At 36.6% G+C, this 17,546-nt stretch overlaps 1 protein-coding gene across 1 annotated transcript in view; it reads right to left on the bottom strand.

The window, feature by feature from the left end:
• LOC126213607 (ankyrin-3-like) overlaps positions 1–17,546 on the bottom strand; it is a 294,242-nt gene that overhangs the window by 156,114 nt on the left and 120,582 nt on the right. Inside the window, exons 3-11 of the mRNA XM_049941464.1 lie at positions 16,449–16,581; positions 13,534–13,697; positions 11,828–11,983; positions 11,143–11,271; positions 10,724–10,921; positions 9,540–9,836; positions 8,450–8,647; positions 6,151–6,297; positions 2,082–2,231 (exon numbers count right to left, since the gene is read on the bottom strand). Coding sequence (XP_049797421.1) covers positions 2,082–2,231; positions 6,151–6,297; positions 8,450–8,647; positions 9,540–9,836; positions 10,724–10,921; positions 11,143–11,271; positions 11,828–11,983; positions 13,534–13,697; positions 16,449–16,581 — 1,572 coding nt within the window. The remainder of the gene's footprint in view (positions 1–2,081; positions 2,232–6,150; positions 6,298–8,449; positions 8,648–9,539; positions 9,837–10,723; positions 10,922–11,142; positions 11,272–11,827; positions 11,984–13,533; positions 13,698–16,448; positions 16,582–17,546) is intronic.

Below are 17,546 nucleotides of genomic sequence, written 5' to 3'. Positions count from 1 at the left end.
CCAAGTATCCTACCAACCAACCCATAGTCTACCACTTGCCTTTACCTATAACTGAGCTTATGTGATCATTGTATCTCATATCCCTAGAAATTGTTACATCCAGATATTTATATGAGTTGACTGATTCCAGTTGTGACTCACTGAAATTGTATTCATAGGATATTAAGTTTTTCTTTCATTTTGAATAAGTGTGTAATTTTACACCTTTGAACATTTAAAGCAAGCTGCCAATTTTCCAACCACATTAAAATCTTTTCAAGATATGATTCACAATAACTAACTCCACAATCTACAAAAAGTCTGACATAATTATTAATATTGACTCCCAGGTAACTGATATATGAGGGACACCTGAAGTTATTTCTACATTTCTCGATGACTCCCCAATGTAGATACTATGTTGTGTTCTCCCAACCAAAAAATCCTCAATCTAGTCACAAATTTCATTTGTTATCCCATACAATCATACCGTAGTTTACGTACAGTCAATTGACTTTCAGATATTAAGAAGTACAATACTTTACCTACCTGATTGCCTCCATCCATAGCTTTCAGAATATCATATGAAGTGCAAGTGAGTTGGGTTTTGCTTGAGTGGTCTTTGCAAAATCTTAGCTAGATGCCACAAAAGAGCTCATTCTGTTCAAATTATATTTGAGCTCTGAATAAGTTTTAAGGTGCATGTCAACCATATTGGACAGTAGTTTTGTTGATCACTTCTGTTGCCCTTCTTGTAGATTATACTGAGAGGATTGTATTCAGATCACTGTCTCTAGAAATCTGATTTAAGCTGTTACTATGAAGTTGGGTTACCATACACTCCATTTTTAACACGTTCTTCCATTTTTTTTACAAAATTTTCTTCCTTCATTTATTTTTTTTACACAGAGTTAGTAAGTCCTTATTTTTTATTTAATTCTATTATGAATTATATTTTATGGAATAAATACAATCTTAAACTTTATCTTCTTGAATAACAACTTTTGTTATTGTTTCTTTGGTTATGTTGGAGTTCATTAGGAGTTAGCTGGAAATGGTAGGTATAACACTAGAAAGGTGTAAAGTCTACTAGAGACACACAAACAAATTAGACTTCTCAGTTCTAAAATTTAGCAGGGAAGAAAAGAAAACTTCTTTGGCACAATGCAAATGAACTCCTAAATGGATTGTCTATGAAATTACAGGAAAAGGGAACTGAAGACCGTAACAGGTTTTATAACAATATGCTTCAGTGTCTGCAAAAAACGTATGATATGACAGAGGACAACTCCTACGTATCCCTTGCAGCATTTTCTCTACCGGAAGGTACTGAACTCAAACATTTTGCAAAGGCTATAGAACTGTTTCACCCAAATGAAAATATTTATAGATGACCTGTATGAGGAGCTTAGCAGTCACTGAGATTACCTTCGCAGCTGTGGGAATGAAGATGGTTATTATGTTGCAAACTGGCTTAAAACCTTTTCTTCCATACCTAAGCAAGATGAATAAAATATTTACAAAGTGGTCAGACGTTTGTTCAGTATCCTTGGCTTCAGAGCCCTTGTTGAGTGAATCTTTTCATTCCCAGAGAACAAGTGATGCGACACAAGAAACAGGCATTCAACGGATTTAATTAAGGCAGAATCCACGTGGCAGTGAACTAAGAAAGCATGCCCTGCTTAGAAATTTTTAAATTTGCAAAGAGTGATATTCAGTTATTAAAAAGTGCCAAAAGCTCATTAAAATACAATTAGAATCTCATTAAAATACAATTAGAATCAATCTGAATCTGACTAACAAGCCCTTGAAAATGATAAATACTTACTTTTTGTATTCTCTGGATGTTTACTTCCACACTATTAATATTTTGTGCACTCTATTAAATACGTGATTTTTTTGTGTGATGTAATATAAACATGCACTTTAGTTTTGAAAAACTGTTATAAACAAATAATGAGTCACACCTTTTTTTTTATTTTACAAAATATGGCAACACTCTTGTGGAAGTATGAACAGATACTCCTTTTGACTGGCACAGAGAGTACAACTACATAGCTTCATATAGCTTTAACAGTTTCATTAGAAATTTATGGCTATACCTTCCCCTGAGCATCAACAGGAGCGTCCTTCTGTAATAGCAGTTTTGCAACTTTAAGGTTTCCATATTTAGCTGCAAGATGCAGTGGTGTAAATCCTTTCTTGGTTGTTGCTGTCAAGGAAGCACCATTTTCCAGCAAGACTGAAGCAACCTGAAACAAACAACAGTACTAATATTAATAACACATCCCCAAAATAACTTACACATGTTAGTCTGTAAGGGAAAATACATCTGATTGTGGCATTGACTGACAGTGTTGCTGTGGCCGTCAGTCTGAAGACTAGTTTGCCTGCAACCTACATCCATTTTGCTCTCCCTCCATTCCCTGCCCCACCACTATTCCATTACCAAATTGATGATTCCATGATGCCTGTCGAATGATCCCCCTTGTCAGTCAAGTTGTGGTAAAAATGTCTTTTTTCCTCAAATCAGTTCACTACCTCCACATTAGTTATCTCATCTCCCCATCTAATCTTCAGCATTATTTTGTAACAGCACGTTTCTAAGGCTTTAATTCTTTTCTTGTCTGAACTGTTTATTTCTATGTTTCACCTAAACAAATAGCTTCCAAAAAACGTCCTAACACTTGATGTTATAGTAGATTTTAGCAAACTTCTCATTTTCAGAAATATTTTTCTTGCTATTACCAGTCTGCATTAAACGTCCTTCCTATTTCATCAATGTCACTACATTCTTGAACAAATAAGAACACTCAACTAACTTTAGTGCTTCATTTCCTAATGTAATTCTCTCAGCATTGCCAGATTTAATCCAACACTCCACTGTCCACGTTTTATTTTTGATGATTTTTTTTCCACAATGCTATCCTCTCCATTCAACTGCTCTTTTAAATCCTTTACTGACTCTTACAGAACTACAATGCAATCGGCAAAGCAAAAATTTTGATTTTTTTTTACTTGGATTTTAAAATTCTCTTCCCAATTTCTCCTTGGTGTCCTTCACAGCCTACTCCATGTACAGACTGAATAACATCAGGGAAAGGTCACAACTCTGTCATTCCCTTCTCTTCTTCAAAATTATAATTGCAGTCTGGTTTCTGTAGTTTTAAATAACCTTTTGCTCCATTTATTTTATTCTTACTACCTTCAAAATTTCAAAGAGTGTGTTCCAGTCAACACTGTAAAAATCTTCCTCTAAATCTACAAATGTGATATCTAGGTTTGCCTTTCTTTTGAGATGTATGTCATAGACCCAGTACTGCCTCCCATGTTCCTACATTTTCCATAGGTTAGCTTCAATAAATTTTTCCGTTCTTCAGTAAATAAGTTGTGTCAGTATTTCCCACCCATGACGTATTACAATGATCGTTCAGTAATATTCACAACTATCAGCTCCTGCCTCGTTTGGAATTGGAATTATTACAATTGTCTTCAAATCTGTGGGTATTTCATCTGTCTCATACATATTGTGTAGCAAGCAGAATAGTTTTGCATGCTATATTCTCCCAAGGATCCAAAAACTCAGAGAGTATCTTATCCATTCCAGGTACCTCATTTCAAATAGATCTTTCAGTGCTCTGTTAAATTCTTCTTCACAGTATCATATTTTCCAAATGATTTCCATCTGCTTCCTCTGTATTTTTTATGCCTTTCAGCCATCCCTTCTTTGCACAGTACTAGCTTGCACTCTGAGCTCTTTAATATTCATAAAGATTCTCCTTTGTTCTTTAATTTTCCTGTAAATGGCATCTGTCTTTTCCATTGTCATGCATGCTTCTACAGATCTGCATTTATCCTCTAGCCATTCCTGGTCTGCAATTTTACACTTCCTGTCTGTATTGTTTTTTAGATGTCTGTCTGTATGCTCTTTTGTCTGCTTCATTTTTATATTTTCTCCTTTCAGATTGACAGTGTTGGAACTGTAAATGTTGATTACGTACAACGTTTTTAATTTAAAAAAGGAATTATTTCAACATATTACTTGCAACAATCTAAATACATCAATAAAACAATACTTATCTGAAATTTCATATTTATTAAAACTGACAGTTATAAGGAGTGTTCAAATGAAAAGATATGAAATGTCATACAACCAAATTGGTTGAAATTTGTATATGTTGCTTTGGGGTAACATAGTGAGACATCTAGGGACTTGAATGTAGTGTCGTCACCTCCCCATAAAAAATTCAAAGCTCTGGTCTCAGCAGGCCACATGATGCTCACCATCTTTTTTGACATCCAAGGAGCAATACTCATCGAATTCCTCGAGCACAAAAAAACCATTAACAGTGATGTGTACCGTGAGAAGCTCCATATGCTACACAAGTCCATCATGAGTAAACAGCCTGGGCTGTGCTTGGATAGAGTGATTCTGCTCCACAATGACATGCAGCCTCAAGTCTCCATGTGCACATGAAACGTAATGGCCAAGTTCAAGTGGGAGCAGCTTGTGCATCCAGCCTACAGCATGGACACATCACCCTGCAAACTTACATGTATTTCATCCACTAAGAAAACATATCAAAGGGAAGTGCTTCAACACAGATGATGAAGTGAAGGACAGAATGGAGGACTGGCTCCCGTCACAGCCACAAGAATTCTGGGAACATGAAATCCTTCAGCTCGTGAAACAGTGGGACACCTGCATTCAGGCCTCCGGTGATTACTTTTGAATAAAAACTTCAGTTATATCTACAGTATTGTTTCGTACCATTTCTTTTGAACACCCCTCATACTACAAAGGATACAAAATGAATTTTGATTAAAATTACTTTTGATGACAGCATTAACTGCAACACAAAATATTTGTCATGAAATTTTTGTTTCGCAAATTGCTGGTCAGTTCTCTCAGCACTCCATACAGACCAATATGAGAGATAAATATGCAAACAGTGACCATGAAAGGGGAGGGGGAGAGAGAGAAGGAGGGAGAGAGGGAGGGAGGGAGAGAGAGCGTGGGGTAATGGGTATGGGGACATGGGTAGAAAAAGGAACAGAATGCTGGCAGAGGTGGAAAAATGAAGTGCACATTGTATGGAAGGTTAAAAGTTGTAATTGTAATAACAGAATACATGTGAATCTAAGTTCGTGAAGACACACTAAATAGCAAAGCTTGAAGAAACCCTTGTTGTTTATCTAGATCTGTGCACTTAGCTCACACAGTTACTGGAATTCCTGATACGTTGACAGAACAGACCTAGTATGTCCCCTCCTAGTTCTGTAAAAATCACCCAAGTTTTGACGAAGAGCCTAGTAATTAGCAGAGGCTAGGAGCCTGTGCTGGGGGGAAGAAAGGAAGAAAGAAAAAAGCTGGCCTCAATGCATGCCTGAATAACAGCTGCAACAGAGTTTCCAAATAAGTATTTACTGGATCTGACTGTTTGTTTTGAACCAAATGAGGTGACGCAGTTTTTAGCACACTGAACTTGCTTTAGGAGTGTAATTGTTCAATCTGCATCCAGCCAACCAGATTTAGATTCTCCACAATTTCCCTAAATGGTTCCCTAATTTCCCTAATGGTTCCTTAAAAAGGAGACAGCTGATTTCCTTTTCACTCTGTGAAACATTCCATGGTTGTGCTCTACCCAGAATGACCACAATGTCGACGGGATGTAAAACCCTAATCTTCCTTCCATCCTTTGTATTTGTTTCAGAATAATGAGAAGTAAAATTTAATTAAGGGGAAGGTCAGACTAATGTTCAAGATTAGACTGGTGTGAAGAAATACAATTCATTAAAATTTATTATTAACTGACTAAGAGTGTAAAAGAGAAAGAGATATGAGGGACAGGGGACCTGCTGTAAAGAAAAACCCATGACATGATGTAACAGAGAAAACAAGGATTAAAAATTCAAAAGGAACTAAAAGCTTACGAATTTCCACATTTATAAAGAGCTCTGAATTTAAACCATTTTAACTACTATTTCATGCATTTTTATTAATTAGCATAATTCATTTTCTGTCAATCCAATTACACTGTTGCCTTCATTAACACCTCAACTCATAATATAATAAATCCATATTCATATCTTCCCTACAAAAAAAGTAAACAAGCTATGTCCACATTCTGATGAATAGAATCTGTGACAGGACTGATCAGGACATCCTACCTCATCCTGACCCTCTTTTGCTGCGATGTGTAATGGTGTGTAAAGATCCTTGGTAGTGGCATCAACTGCTGCACCATGTTGTAGTAACAACATAACAATATCAGTATTTCCTAGACGTGATGCCACATGGAGTGGAGTTTGCTCTTCCTGTAAAAGGTCAAGGATTGTTTCACTTTTCTTGAAAACAGAATAAATGTGCATAATTTATATTCTGTAAAACATTTCATATTTTTAGATAACTGAACTTCTGTGTGATAAATTAATAATTAAAGTGACATTTATTTCTAATTACTGTATTGTGATAAGCAAAGAAACCATAAATTATACAAAATATACTGTATTAACTACACAAAACACTTTTTAGCCTTTTTTGTAAACATTATTTTTACTGTACAACACAGGTTTCGGATTATAAGCACCAGTACACAGCTGTTTCCAAAGATGGGAGATGAGCAAAGATAAACAAATCAGCCTCTTCATCCATCAATTTGTGACTTCAACTCTGTATAAAAGTTATCTCTGTTGACAATTCTGAAAGTTATCTATGTATTTTACAAAATTCATCAGGACAGCATATAAAAAAACCATGAATGAACATACACTATAGTACAGCTATGTGCACATGAATGGCATCATGATTCTTATCCTATGTAGTGATTGTAACATCATCTGAAAGTGGTGAATAAATGAATTGATTACTATCTTATTTTGTCAAAAGATTATCTTGATACTATTTAATAACTGATACTGATCTTCACGTAAAGAATGAAATACACATACTACATTACAATGGACACTAATATCAATGAGCTGATGAGTTAAGTTCATGAATCACTACAGTAATAGAACTTTTTGGATAATTAAAAAGAAACTGGAGAAGGGTAAGAGAAGTGAAACACTTCAGCAAAAAGTTTAAGAAGTTGCAATTCTGGGCATTAAGACTCATACACAGGAACTGCCTGTTTGAATGACACTAGTTGGGAACTATTATTTTTTCAATACAGGTATACTAAAACAAAAATGTTATTTCAGCCTCTTAGTTTTGTTTCTTCCATAAAAATAAATAGATAAAAATAATAAAAAATTAAAAAATATTCAATTGCAATAAGACCATTCTCTCTTACTCTGATGATTTTATGCAGAAAATATTCACTCCAGTTGCTATAAATATAAAGAAAATAAGATTTGTGAATAACCTTTCACACACGCAGATACATCCATTCCACATAAAATAATCAATCTTAAGCTGATTTGTATCCAATGAAAATCATATTCACTGAAGACATCGTTGCCCTGCAGAAACTACACCTTTGTATTCATATTCCACTATTACAAGTAGTCTATTATGCCTTAATACGTACATAGACATGTAACATATGGAACCATGCTGTGGGGTCACCAAATGAATAGCTGAGGTGCTGGGTCATTAATAAGCACGTAAACAAGACTGAGAATGTTGCTAGCTCACAGTCAAGCTGCAGTGCTGACAAAATGTAGTCAGCTACGACAGTGTAGCTGTACAGCTGCATGTGCATATTATAGCTCTGAAGAAGCACCGTTCTTTGATGCCCCACAGTAAGCAGTTGGTTCTAGGTGGTATGGCTGCTCACTAGTTGCTTGTTGTTCAGTATTAAGCAGCAAATGGTTTGCTGTATTGTAGCCACTATATCTGCTTTTAAAATATGCAAGTCAGTAGCAACACTATTAATCAACACTTCAGTGCCCGTGGCAATTAACCCTACTGATAGAGCACTTTTCCATGAATTGTGGTACTCAATGTGTATCTCTGACATGGTGGCAAATTAATATCTCACTGTGGGCATTACTTCAGAGAGGGAATTATTCATGTGTTGGAAACCAGTGACCTATCCACAATCAATTGGTGCTTCTTGCCCCTGGTATGCTCATTGTCACATAGACACTTGGTACAGGGAGTGACAACATCTCAGTCAGGTAATCCACTGAACTATTTCATTCCCTGTGGCTACCTGAGCATGCTTTCTCAACACAGTGCCTATCTCTAACTGACTGCACACAAACATATATTTTCCACACAACTTACATCAAGCAGCTAATAAAAACACAGTCAAATGAATATAATTCATTAACACTGAACATCAACATATAACTGATTCCAAGCACACATGGAGGTAAAGGCCACACAAGTAGTTGGGTACATGCCCAAAAAAAAAAAAAAAAAAAAAAAAAATTGTAGTTAATAATGTCAGTGTTGTGAACTACATGTGAAAACAGTCATAAAACGAGTCCACTGATTGGACTTCTCTGTCTGAACACTTACCCTAGCCTTGGCATCTACTTGAGCTCCATTCCGTAACAATATCCTGATTATGTCAGTCTGATTTGCTCTGGCTGCTAGATGCAAAGGAGTTTCTCCTCGAACTGTTGGGATATCGGGGTTTGCATTATGTTGTAGAAGATAAATGACTATATTCATACAGCCCATGAAACTTGCCACATGAAGAGGTGTCAAACCAGACTGAAATATAGTGATCAAAAGTTACATATTACTCAATTAGAGCCAAAAAAAATTTCTGCTTCGATTCACTGGAAAAAATAAATGAATTTCAAACATCAGAGCAATGTGTATATGCATAAAAATTATATGATAATTATTTGATGACACACAGTGACAGTTGATGCACAACGAATATAGTTGCAAAAAAGAAAATTCATCCTAAATCTCATTTGTCAACTGTATGATACTGACAGTTGCATACAGTTATAATCTATTATTTATTGGTGACTGAAAAGTATAGCAAACTCAATAAATCCATGTATCTAGTTACAATTGTGCACACTAGGGTAATTTCAATTGAACTGGTTCTCGCTTGAAAAACATTTCAAACAAACTAATTGAGTGGGTGTATTAAAAGTTTCTCATATCACTTCTTCTCTGGCGTCAATGCAATGTTAATCATTTACCATAAACTGTGTACAGCTTCATCGTCACAATAATGGTTAATTCTTATTCAGGCAGCTGGTGACATAAAATTTCACAAATTTCTAGCAGGTTCTACAACTGCTGTCACATGACAGAACAAAGTCTATTTACTTCTCTCGTATCTGAGAAATTGGGATAATAATAAACATCAAACAACCTTGCTAAGACTACAATATTGAATATGTTGCCCAATGATTTCTCAGACCACTGTTGGGGTGGGGTGGGGGTGGGGGGTGGGGGGGGACACCATATTTGCACAAATATTAGTTATCTACCTCCAATTAAATATACACAAAAGAACTTTTTAATGTAAATACAAACAATGGAGCACTTTATAATAAGCTTGACAATCTGCTTATAACTAGAACTTTAAATCATCTCAAGGAAATGAAATATGCCTGTACCGAAAAGAACTAAAAAGCATTACCTCTGTTGTAGCTTCAATTGAGGCATTGTACTTCAAAAGCAGTTCAACAAGTTTTATCCTGTTTTTCTTGCATGCAATATGCAGTGGTGTGAAGCCATTAAGGGCACGGGCATTTGGATCAGCCTTCCGGTCTAGAAGCAATTTGGCAACACGAACATGACCACAGTGCGCAGCAACATGTAATGCTGTCAGGTAGTCCACAGTCACATCATCCACAGGAGCCCGATGATATAGGAGGATTCGAGCCGCATCTACATGATCTCCTTGTGCTGCCATATGAAGTGGTGCAAGACCGTTCTAAAGCATAAACATTGAGTAATTGTTATAAGTACCGGCAGTAATGTGTGTACTTCTTACATAACAACAGATGTAAACTAAAATAGATTTAATTTAGTGGTACAGTCCATTTAGGACAGCGTTCAGGGGCTTGTCAACAGACTGCTGCTTCATTCTCTGCATGAATAATTACTGGGTGGCTGTATTAGAGTGGCATCTGCTGAATACATCAATTTTCTGATTGTTATTGCTGTCTTACAAAACAAGAACCACTACAACTTTTCAAGATACCACTCAGGATTGAAATTTGTGTTCTTCTGGTGGAGACCTTTCAGGCACAAAGTTAAACGCAATAATTATAACAGAAATAGACAATTTAGGTTGATAAAAGAGTAATGATCAAATACAATCTCTGTAATCAATCTCTACAAACAATATAGACAGTTAAACTTGGCTGTTGCATGTTAATTTCTGCAAACAAAGATTCAAACCCTGAACAGAGATTGGGCAGGAACTCTCACCTGAAGGAAAACACTAACACTTGTATATTGCAATCAGACTCCTAGCCATCAAATTTTACTGTAACTTCTGGCAACTTTTATGTAGTTGTACATCTATCTCAACTCACACTTCCAATTAGTATTTCCCTTCTGTGATACTTGCACTGCTATTTTATGTGGCTTTTTAAAACTGAAGTGGTGCATGTTTTTAGTTCAAGTACATAAACAGAGTATTGTGAAGGTATAAAATTGTTTGCTTTGGATGTTTTATGCTCAATAAAAATTTGTCTACCTGATGAAAGCTAATAACAAAATTTATAGCTTGAAAATGTTTTGAGTGCAATGTAGATAAGTATTTTCTAGACCTCCCAGACAAAGATGAAAAGTATCTTCCCTCAGGACACCCACCTTAGTCTTCGAACGTATAGGAGCTTTGTTCTCCAACAACAGATCCACGACCTGATCATGTCCAGACCTAGCTGCACAATGTAGTGGTGTCAGCCCATCTCTAGTTTTTGCTTCAATATTGGCTCCCTTGTCGATCAATAGCGACACCATATTAATCTTCCCCCACTTACAGGCTACATGAAGTGGAGTGATGTTATGCTGAAACAGAAGATACATCACATTTAAGTCAATCTTCATAAAATATGAAAACAGTATCTCAAACAAAATATCACCAAAGATTTATATCAAATTTTAGTTTTAGAATAAACTACTCGCTTCTGTGCAAGGAGTGCTGTCTTGATTTTCTTTTGCCTTCAATTTCATAACATATGGAAAAGTAACAATCTTAAAGGTTTCAGGAGGGATTTCAAATTATTTACCTTTGCAGAGTAGTTCACATCAGCCCCCTTTTCATACAGCAAGTTGGCAATATTTTCATTTCCATAATGAGCTGCAATGTGCAGTGGTGTGAATCCACTTTTGGATGTAACATCAGGATTATGATCGTTCTGAAATTATGAAGTTAGTTTAATACACAGAACACATCAAAACTTTAAAGCCATATAAATACACGAAATGATTCAAACTTTTATATTTGGTAGTAAAATGAAGTATACCTAAACCAATGTTTTCTGCACACAGTTTATACTAAAATTCCATTAACAAACATTCACCACTAAACAAACTCCGAAAACTGTTCAAGGAAATCCCATAATGTGTTTATCATTTTATCATAAAGCTATTATATTACTGTAACTACTCAGTCAAAACATGTGTTCTTAAACTGGTAGAGCAGTTAACATTTTCAACCATATCTTACAAGTTTGTACAGTTTCTCGTACAGACATCTTGACAAATTGTTACACTCTTCGAGAAAACTTCAACATGAACACGACTACTCTGCAATTTATAAACAAGTTCCTGGCAAGACAGTTCATCGAACTTACATGTACATTTTCAACAAATCTAATTATGTTTGAGGTTCAAGAATTTGGGGCGTAAAAATATTATTTCCTTTATAAATATCTATGACATCTACTTTTACAGCACACTAATTAATCATACCTGTAACAGAAGGGCTGCTGCTTTGCAGTCATCCTTCTTCGCAGCTATGTGAAGGGCAGGGAGGCGCACTTTACCCCTTGTATCATTCTCAAGAAGTACAGCAACAACTTTATCATGGCCCTGCTGCATTGCAACAGCCAATGGAGTGAAACCATCCTGTAATGTACATGTGACAGGTTTTATTTCTGTTCCAGCAAATTACTTCATTTCCTACATCCAGAATATCATTGCCCACATACCTACAAGATAGTTTCCCAAAAACAGAGTTAGACTAACAGCAGTAGCTCTTACCGCAAAATTTCACAGGAAGAATCAAAGCAAGAAGACAAGACTGATAGTATAATGATGGTAGCAAGAACAAAACAATACAGACAAGGACTGGCATAATAGAGGCAAATGAAAAAGAAAAGAACAAAAGTTGGCAGCACCGGATGCTGGAAGAACATGTTATACTATAGTGGTTGAAACAATATGCATCCTCTCAGTAATGTACAGAATATTCACTAAAATTATCACCAATCAAAGGAACAAGCTGTGTTTGGAAGAGGATTTAGCACAAAGGAACACTTGCAAGCTATGACTGAAATTACAAAACAGAATAATAAATATCAATTAATGCTTTTCCTTGGATTAACAGATTTTGAGAAAGCTTTAGACTGAGATTCAACAAAGGCTGAACTTAAAGGCATTGAGAAAAAGTACACTGGCTCAAAATATGTTAGCATATTGATTATATACCTCCCAGCTACATGTTCCATCAGACTTCATTAAGTGAGTATGAAATTCACAATTGCAAACAGAGTCTGGTAATGCAATTCCTTATGACTAAAACTATTCTCAGCCATGCAAGGAAGTTTTCAGACCCTTAAACTTTGAAAATAAAGAAGAAACGTCCTTTAATAAATCAAATCTGAACCACCCTCATTTTACTGATGGCAATGGACCATTTGCCTCATGTGCAGATAAATGTCAGCAATGAAATCAAGACCTTCATAAATTAAATATGAAAGTAAAGCTGAAAATCAATGACAATATGACTGAATTAAGGTATAACCACCATAGTATACATCAGCTATGAAGTCAGTTGATGAGTTTGTTCAACTGGAGCAGGTTTAGATGGATGTAATAAAAATAACAGAAGAGTAAAAACGACTTCGAGTGTTATACAGCTTTCAAAATAAGCTTTGCTGTGTCTGAAACAGAAAGTTTACAATCAGTGTGTGTCACAAACTTTGATTTACAGCAGCGACAATGGCCTTTTAATGTGAAAAACATTCAAAAATTGAAGGGCCGAGCAGAGCAGCATGCAATGGAGAAATGCACTCTGACAATTACAACAAGAAACAGGAAAACAAACAAACAGATAAGCAAATAAACTGCAGTGGAAGATGCACTTATGATTGTTGTAAAAATTAAATGAAGGTGAGTGGAATACACAGTCAATATTGAATGGTCAATAGACCAAGGAAGTTCTTTGATGGATTTCAAGAGATAAGAAAAGACAGAGTAGATGGGCTAGTGGAAAGTGGTTAGGTGGCATTAGAAAGCAGGTTGGAGAATCACCTACACATGTATCTGAAGACAGTAGTTCAGCAGTGGTTGTCACCTGGCTAATAATTAAGCTGTTTTCTGTTTTCCTTTTGAATAGTACAGAATTAATTACTCATAATAATAAAATAAAATACGTATTTTTTGTGGCTGAATACCTCTGTGGCAAGACTCTGGTTGGCTCCTTTGCTTAGAAGGAATTTTACAACACCATCATGATTTTCTTGAGCAGCCATGTACAATGGAGTGAAGCCATTCTGTGACTGTGCATTGACTGCAGCTCCACTCTTAACCAGCAGTTTCACTACCTCTTCCTGCCCAGCTGAAACAAACAAATAAGAATAATAGTAATGAGAATGGATGGATCTGAATGGAAAATATATGTTTAAAAGAAAATTCCACTCTCCTTGCAGACCAAGTTTTGGATGGTGGACAGGTATAACAAATAAAACATGATCACAAAAAATGATCTTCTAACCACTGTAAATAATTATCTATGTTAGCAGAGATATCTGCAGTCAAACAGCATCTATTATGATGGGAAGAGTACAACAGATGCCAGATGGCTATGGCCAGGAAACAGCCACCACGAGTTTGGACCTCTGCAACCACCGAATCATCATCCAACACCAAGTCCTCTTCCCAGAACTTGGCACCTTTCTACCAGTGAACCACCTCCAGGCTCACTCCAGCAGTAGCCAGATTCCTGTCCTGGGGGGCAGCAAGTAAATCATGACCAGATAAAGTACAGCCGCCACTCTCCTACGCTGGTGGGGCTGGCTTGGCACCTCGCACCTTCGCTCGCAGGTGAGAGTTCATCTTGTGGCTCAGGCAGGCTTCTGCATTGCTGCCACAAGTAGCCATGCTGCATCTAAGTGGAGTGTGCACTGTTGAGCGATCTTCTGGGTGTCAGCATTCCTGGGTGCAGATGTGCTGGCCTGCTCCTAGGTCAACAACTGGCTGTCACAGCGCACCACAAGTCCATCGTGCTAGGTGCTAAAGGGGGCACGGCCACTATGCTGCAGTATTAGTAGTATAATAGCTTGAATGTCAACAAAATATTTTACTTTTTGATATTGTTTTCCTGAGCTATGAATGCCCTGCACCCTCACCGCAATTCACCACCACATTCCACCCCAAATACACAAGTGGTTCTTCACCCTGAGCCACTTCATTACATTCATTATATTATATTTCCAACAAAAGAAACTAAGGGAGCTTCATAATGAACATTCACTGACAAACCACCAACTCTTCTGCTCACAAAGCAAAGATTGGTTGAAAAAAGTGCTGAAAGGCTAACACCCACTTTAAATCTGGGGTCTCACACTTTTCCAGAGTGTCTTGCATATATTATATGAACTCTTAACTCTTTTCTTTCTCTTGCTGTTACAATACATTCTTACAGCCATGAGGCTCCAAATAAAATTATCCAAGAGGTGGCAGGATTTGAAAATTTCGTTTTCATATAACTGATTCTGTGAATTTGGGAGCTAAATTTGGACAGAAAGTATACTTAAAGATATTGTACAGCAAATAGTTGACAGTTTTAACTCAACATTTTTTGAAGGGAGATTACTTTGCTACATAAAAGGTACTTCACTGATATAACCAAAGTACATATTTCTGTATTATTTTATAAAAATAGATACCACCTTTCTGATTCAACAACATGAAATTATATTTCAAGACAAAACTTCACACATCACATCAATCAACATAATGAGTTTTTTCATAGCTGTTTTACATAATTTAAGTTTAAATAATTGTTTTCCAAAGCTAGATTTTTAGGGACATTTGTGTGTAGTGTTACCTGGGTAAGAATTCAAAGAGATCATTGGGGGAAACCTCCCAAAACATCCTCAAATTGGATAGTACAAAGAACTCTTAACAACCTAGGACAGAACTTAGATGGTCATTGTTTCCCAGTTTGACACATTATTTTGCAGCCATGAACACAGACTGCTGAATCTGTAATTCTATAACTGCGTCAAGAGCTGTGTTGCACTCCACACAGAGTTTGAGAAAGTCCTGATTCCTAAAAGAGGAGAAACTTTCTACCATGAAACTCTGCATTTTTTCCCACCTCTATTTTACTGATGCATTTTGGTCCACAGATGACACACCTATGGTACCGCAAAACCATGCTACTACAACCGCCTTCTCTTGTTCCCTTCTCCCCCTTTGAGAGTATCTAAACATACAGCAGTGCCTTACAATTTCACATGCTGTCAACTTTCACAAGCAGTTTCTTATTGTTTCAAGAGATATCTCTATTTTTTATTTACTTTTTTACAAATGCTCCACTTCAAATTCAGGGAAAGCCAACGTAGGAAATTTAAGTAAAACACACACACACACAGAGGTGTGCGAGTTGCATTTGCGTGAGAATGTGTGTGTGTGTGTGTGTGTGTGTGTGTGTGTGTGTGTGTGTGTGTTTGTACATTCTATCTCCAACAAAGGCCTTTTTGGCTGAAAGCTCATTTTCTGACAGTCCTTTTGTTGCGCCTATCTGCAACTCACAATCTCCGCTATATAGTGGGTAACACCTACCCTTTTCATAATATTGTTACATCCCATTCCGGATTTTCCACTGTTGAAGGGTGAGTAGGGTTTAACATCCCATCAACATCAAGGTCATTAGAGATAGATACTACAGGAAAGACAGTGTATCATATACAGTCTTATTCTTAACACTCTAAGTGAGATGTTCCAAGGTAAAGCCTGAAACATTACTTCCCCAACATACATTTCATGTTACTGATGGTACAATCACAGTAACTGTGGTTACAGAGAGCTGTACCAACAGGTGTTTTACTCGCACAACATCCACGATAGGCGGCAAAATAATTATGGCTCACTAAGTACCCTATGTCACATACTGTATGAGGGTGAAGAGTGCAGATATAGGATAGGAATATTTACTCTCTTATTTACAGTAGTAATTATGAAAATGGTAATTTGATAATATGAAAACATTACAAACTCTAGACTAAATGTAACTCAATGTTTTAAGGTTAAATTTATTCAATGAGTGAATATTTTAATTCATTAAGAGCCAAGTAACATTTACCAAGTGATGCGATATGAAGAGCTGTGTTGCCTTTCTTCGTGGCTGCATCAACAGTTGCTCCTCGTTTGAGTAGCTCTGATACAATTTCCAAATGGCCATCTTTTGCTGCTAAGTGGAGAGCATTTAGTCCATTCTGCAAAACGGATAATAAAATGGTATCAGAATCAAAGTACTAGTGAGAAACGCTGGGCGGGAAAAAACATCCTTCCAGGACTTAAGGAACACTTCCAAAACAGAGATATAATAACAAGTAATGAGATGAATTAAGATAACCAGTAACTGAATACAGGAATTGCTGACTGGTTGATACTAAGGTAAGGGTGCACTCCCTGCTACTTCAACACAACAAACTATACGAAAAATGATGGATTTTAGAGAGCTCGTTAATGTAGTATATTACTGAAACTGCATATTTTTGTAATACACAAGTATAAATATGAAAAGCACAAAATATGGCAAGTTATCATTGCAGGCACTGAATTCGAATGGCGGCTTTTCGATTTGCTTCTAAGGTGATTCCTCTAATCACCTTCTTTCTGTCAGATTATCAGAGCATAGGACATGTGATCTCGTCAGCCAATCATAGTATATATTCTTCCTTGTCACACATATTTAGCTGTTTCTGAAAGAAACCTGGTTGTGATGACAGACTGATCTGTGGCTTAGCCCAAGGCCTAGGTTAGGTTGGAATGTGACAGTTTGGATTCAACACCACACCACCAACGAATGGGGGAAGGGTGGAAGGGGGGTGGCCCTGTTGTGGTGGCAGACTGATTTTCTGCTTTGCCCGAGGTCTGGTACGACTGGTTGACTATACATTATGTCCTGTGCTGTGATTGGCTGACCAAAGCTTTTCGTATTCATACAAGCGTATTAAGAAAATAAGTAATTTCAATAACATACTGCAGCAAAGATCTCTCTAAAACGAATATTTTTTTGTAAAGTTTGTTGTGCCACAGTGGCACGAAATGTGACTTTTCTATATAAACCCGTTACCGATATTTGTATCCAATCAAGGGTTTTCCCTTATCACAGAACTGCTTTCAGTAATATTCACTACATTTATGAAAGTTTCGTCAATAAAATTGCTAAAACCGG

Source organism: Schistocerca nitens, chromosome 1 (genome assembly GCF_023898315.1).
Source record: "Schistocerca nitens isolate TAMUIC-IGC-003100 chromosome 1, iqSchNite1.1, whole genome shotgun sequence".
NCBI classification, from domain to species: domain Eukaryota; kingdom Metazoa; phylum Arthropoda; class Insecta; order Orthoptera; family Acrididae; genus Schistocerca; species Schistocerca nitens.
The sequence above is the reverse complement of the archived record's forward strand: the minus strand, read 5'-3'. Positions and strand labels throughout refer to the sequence as shown.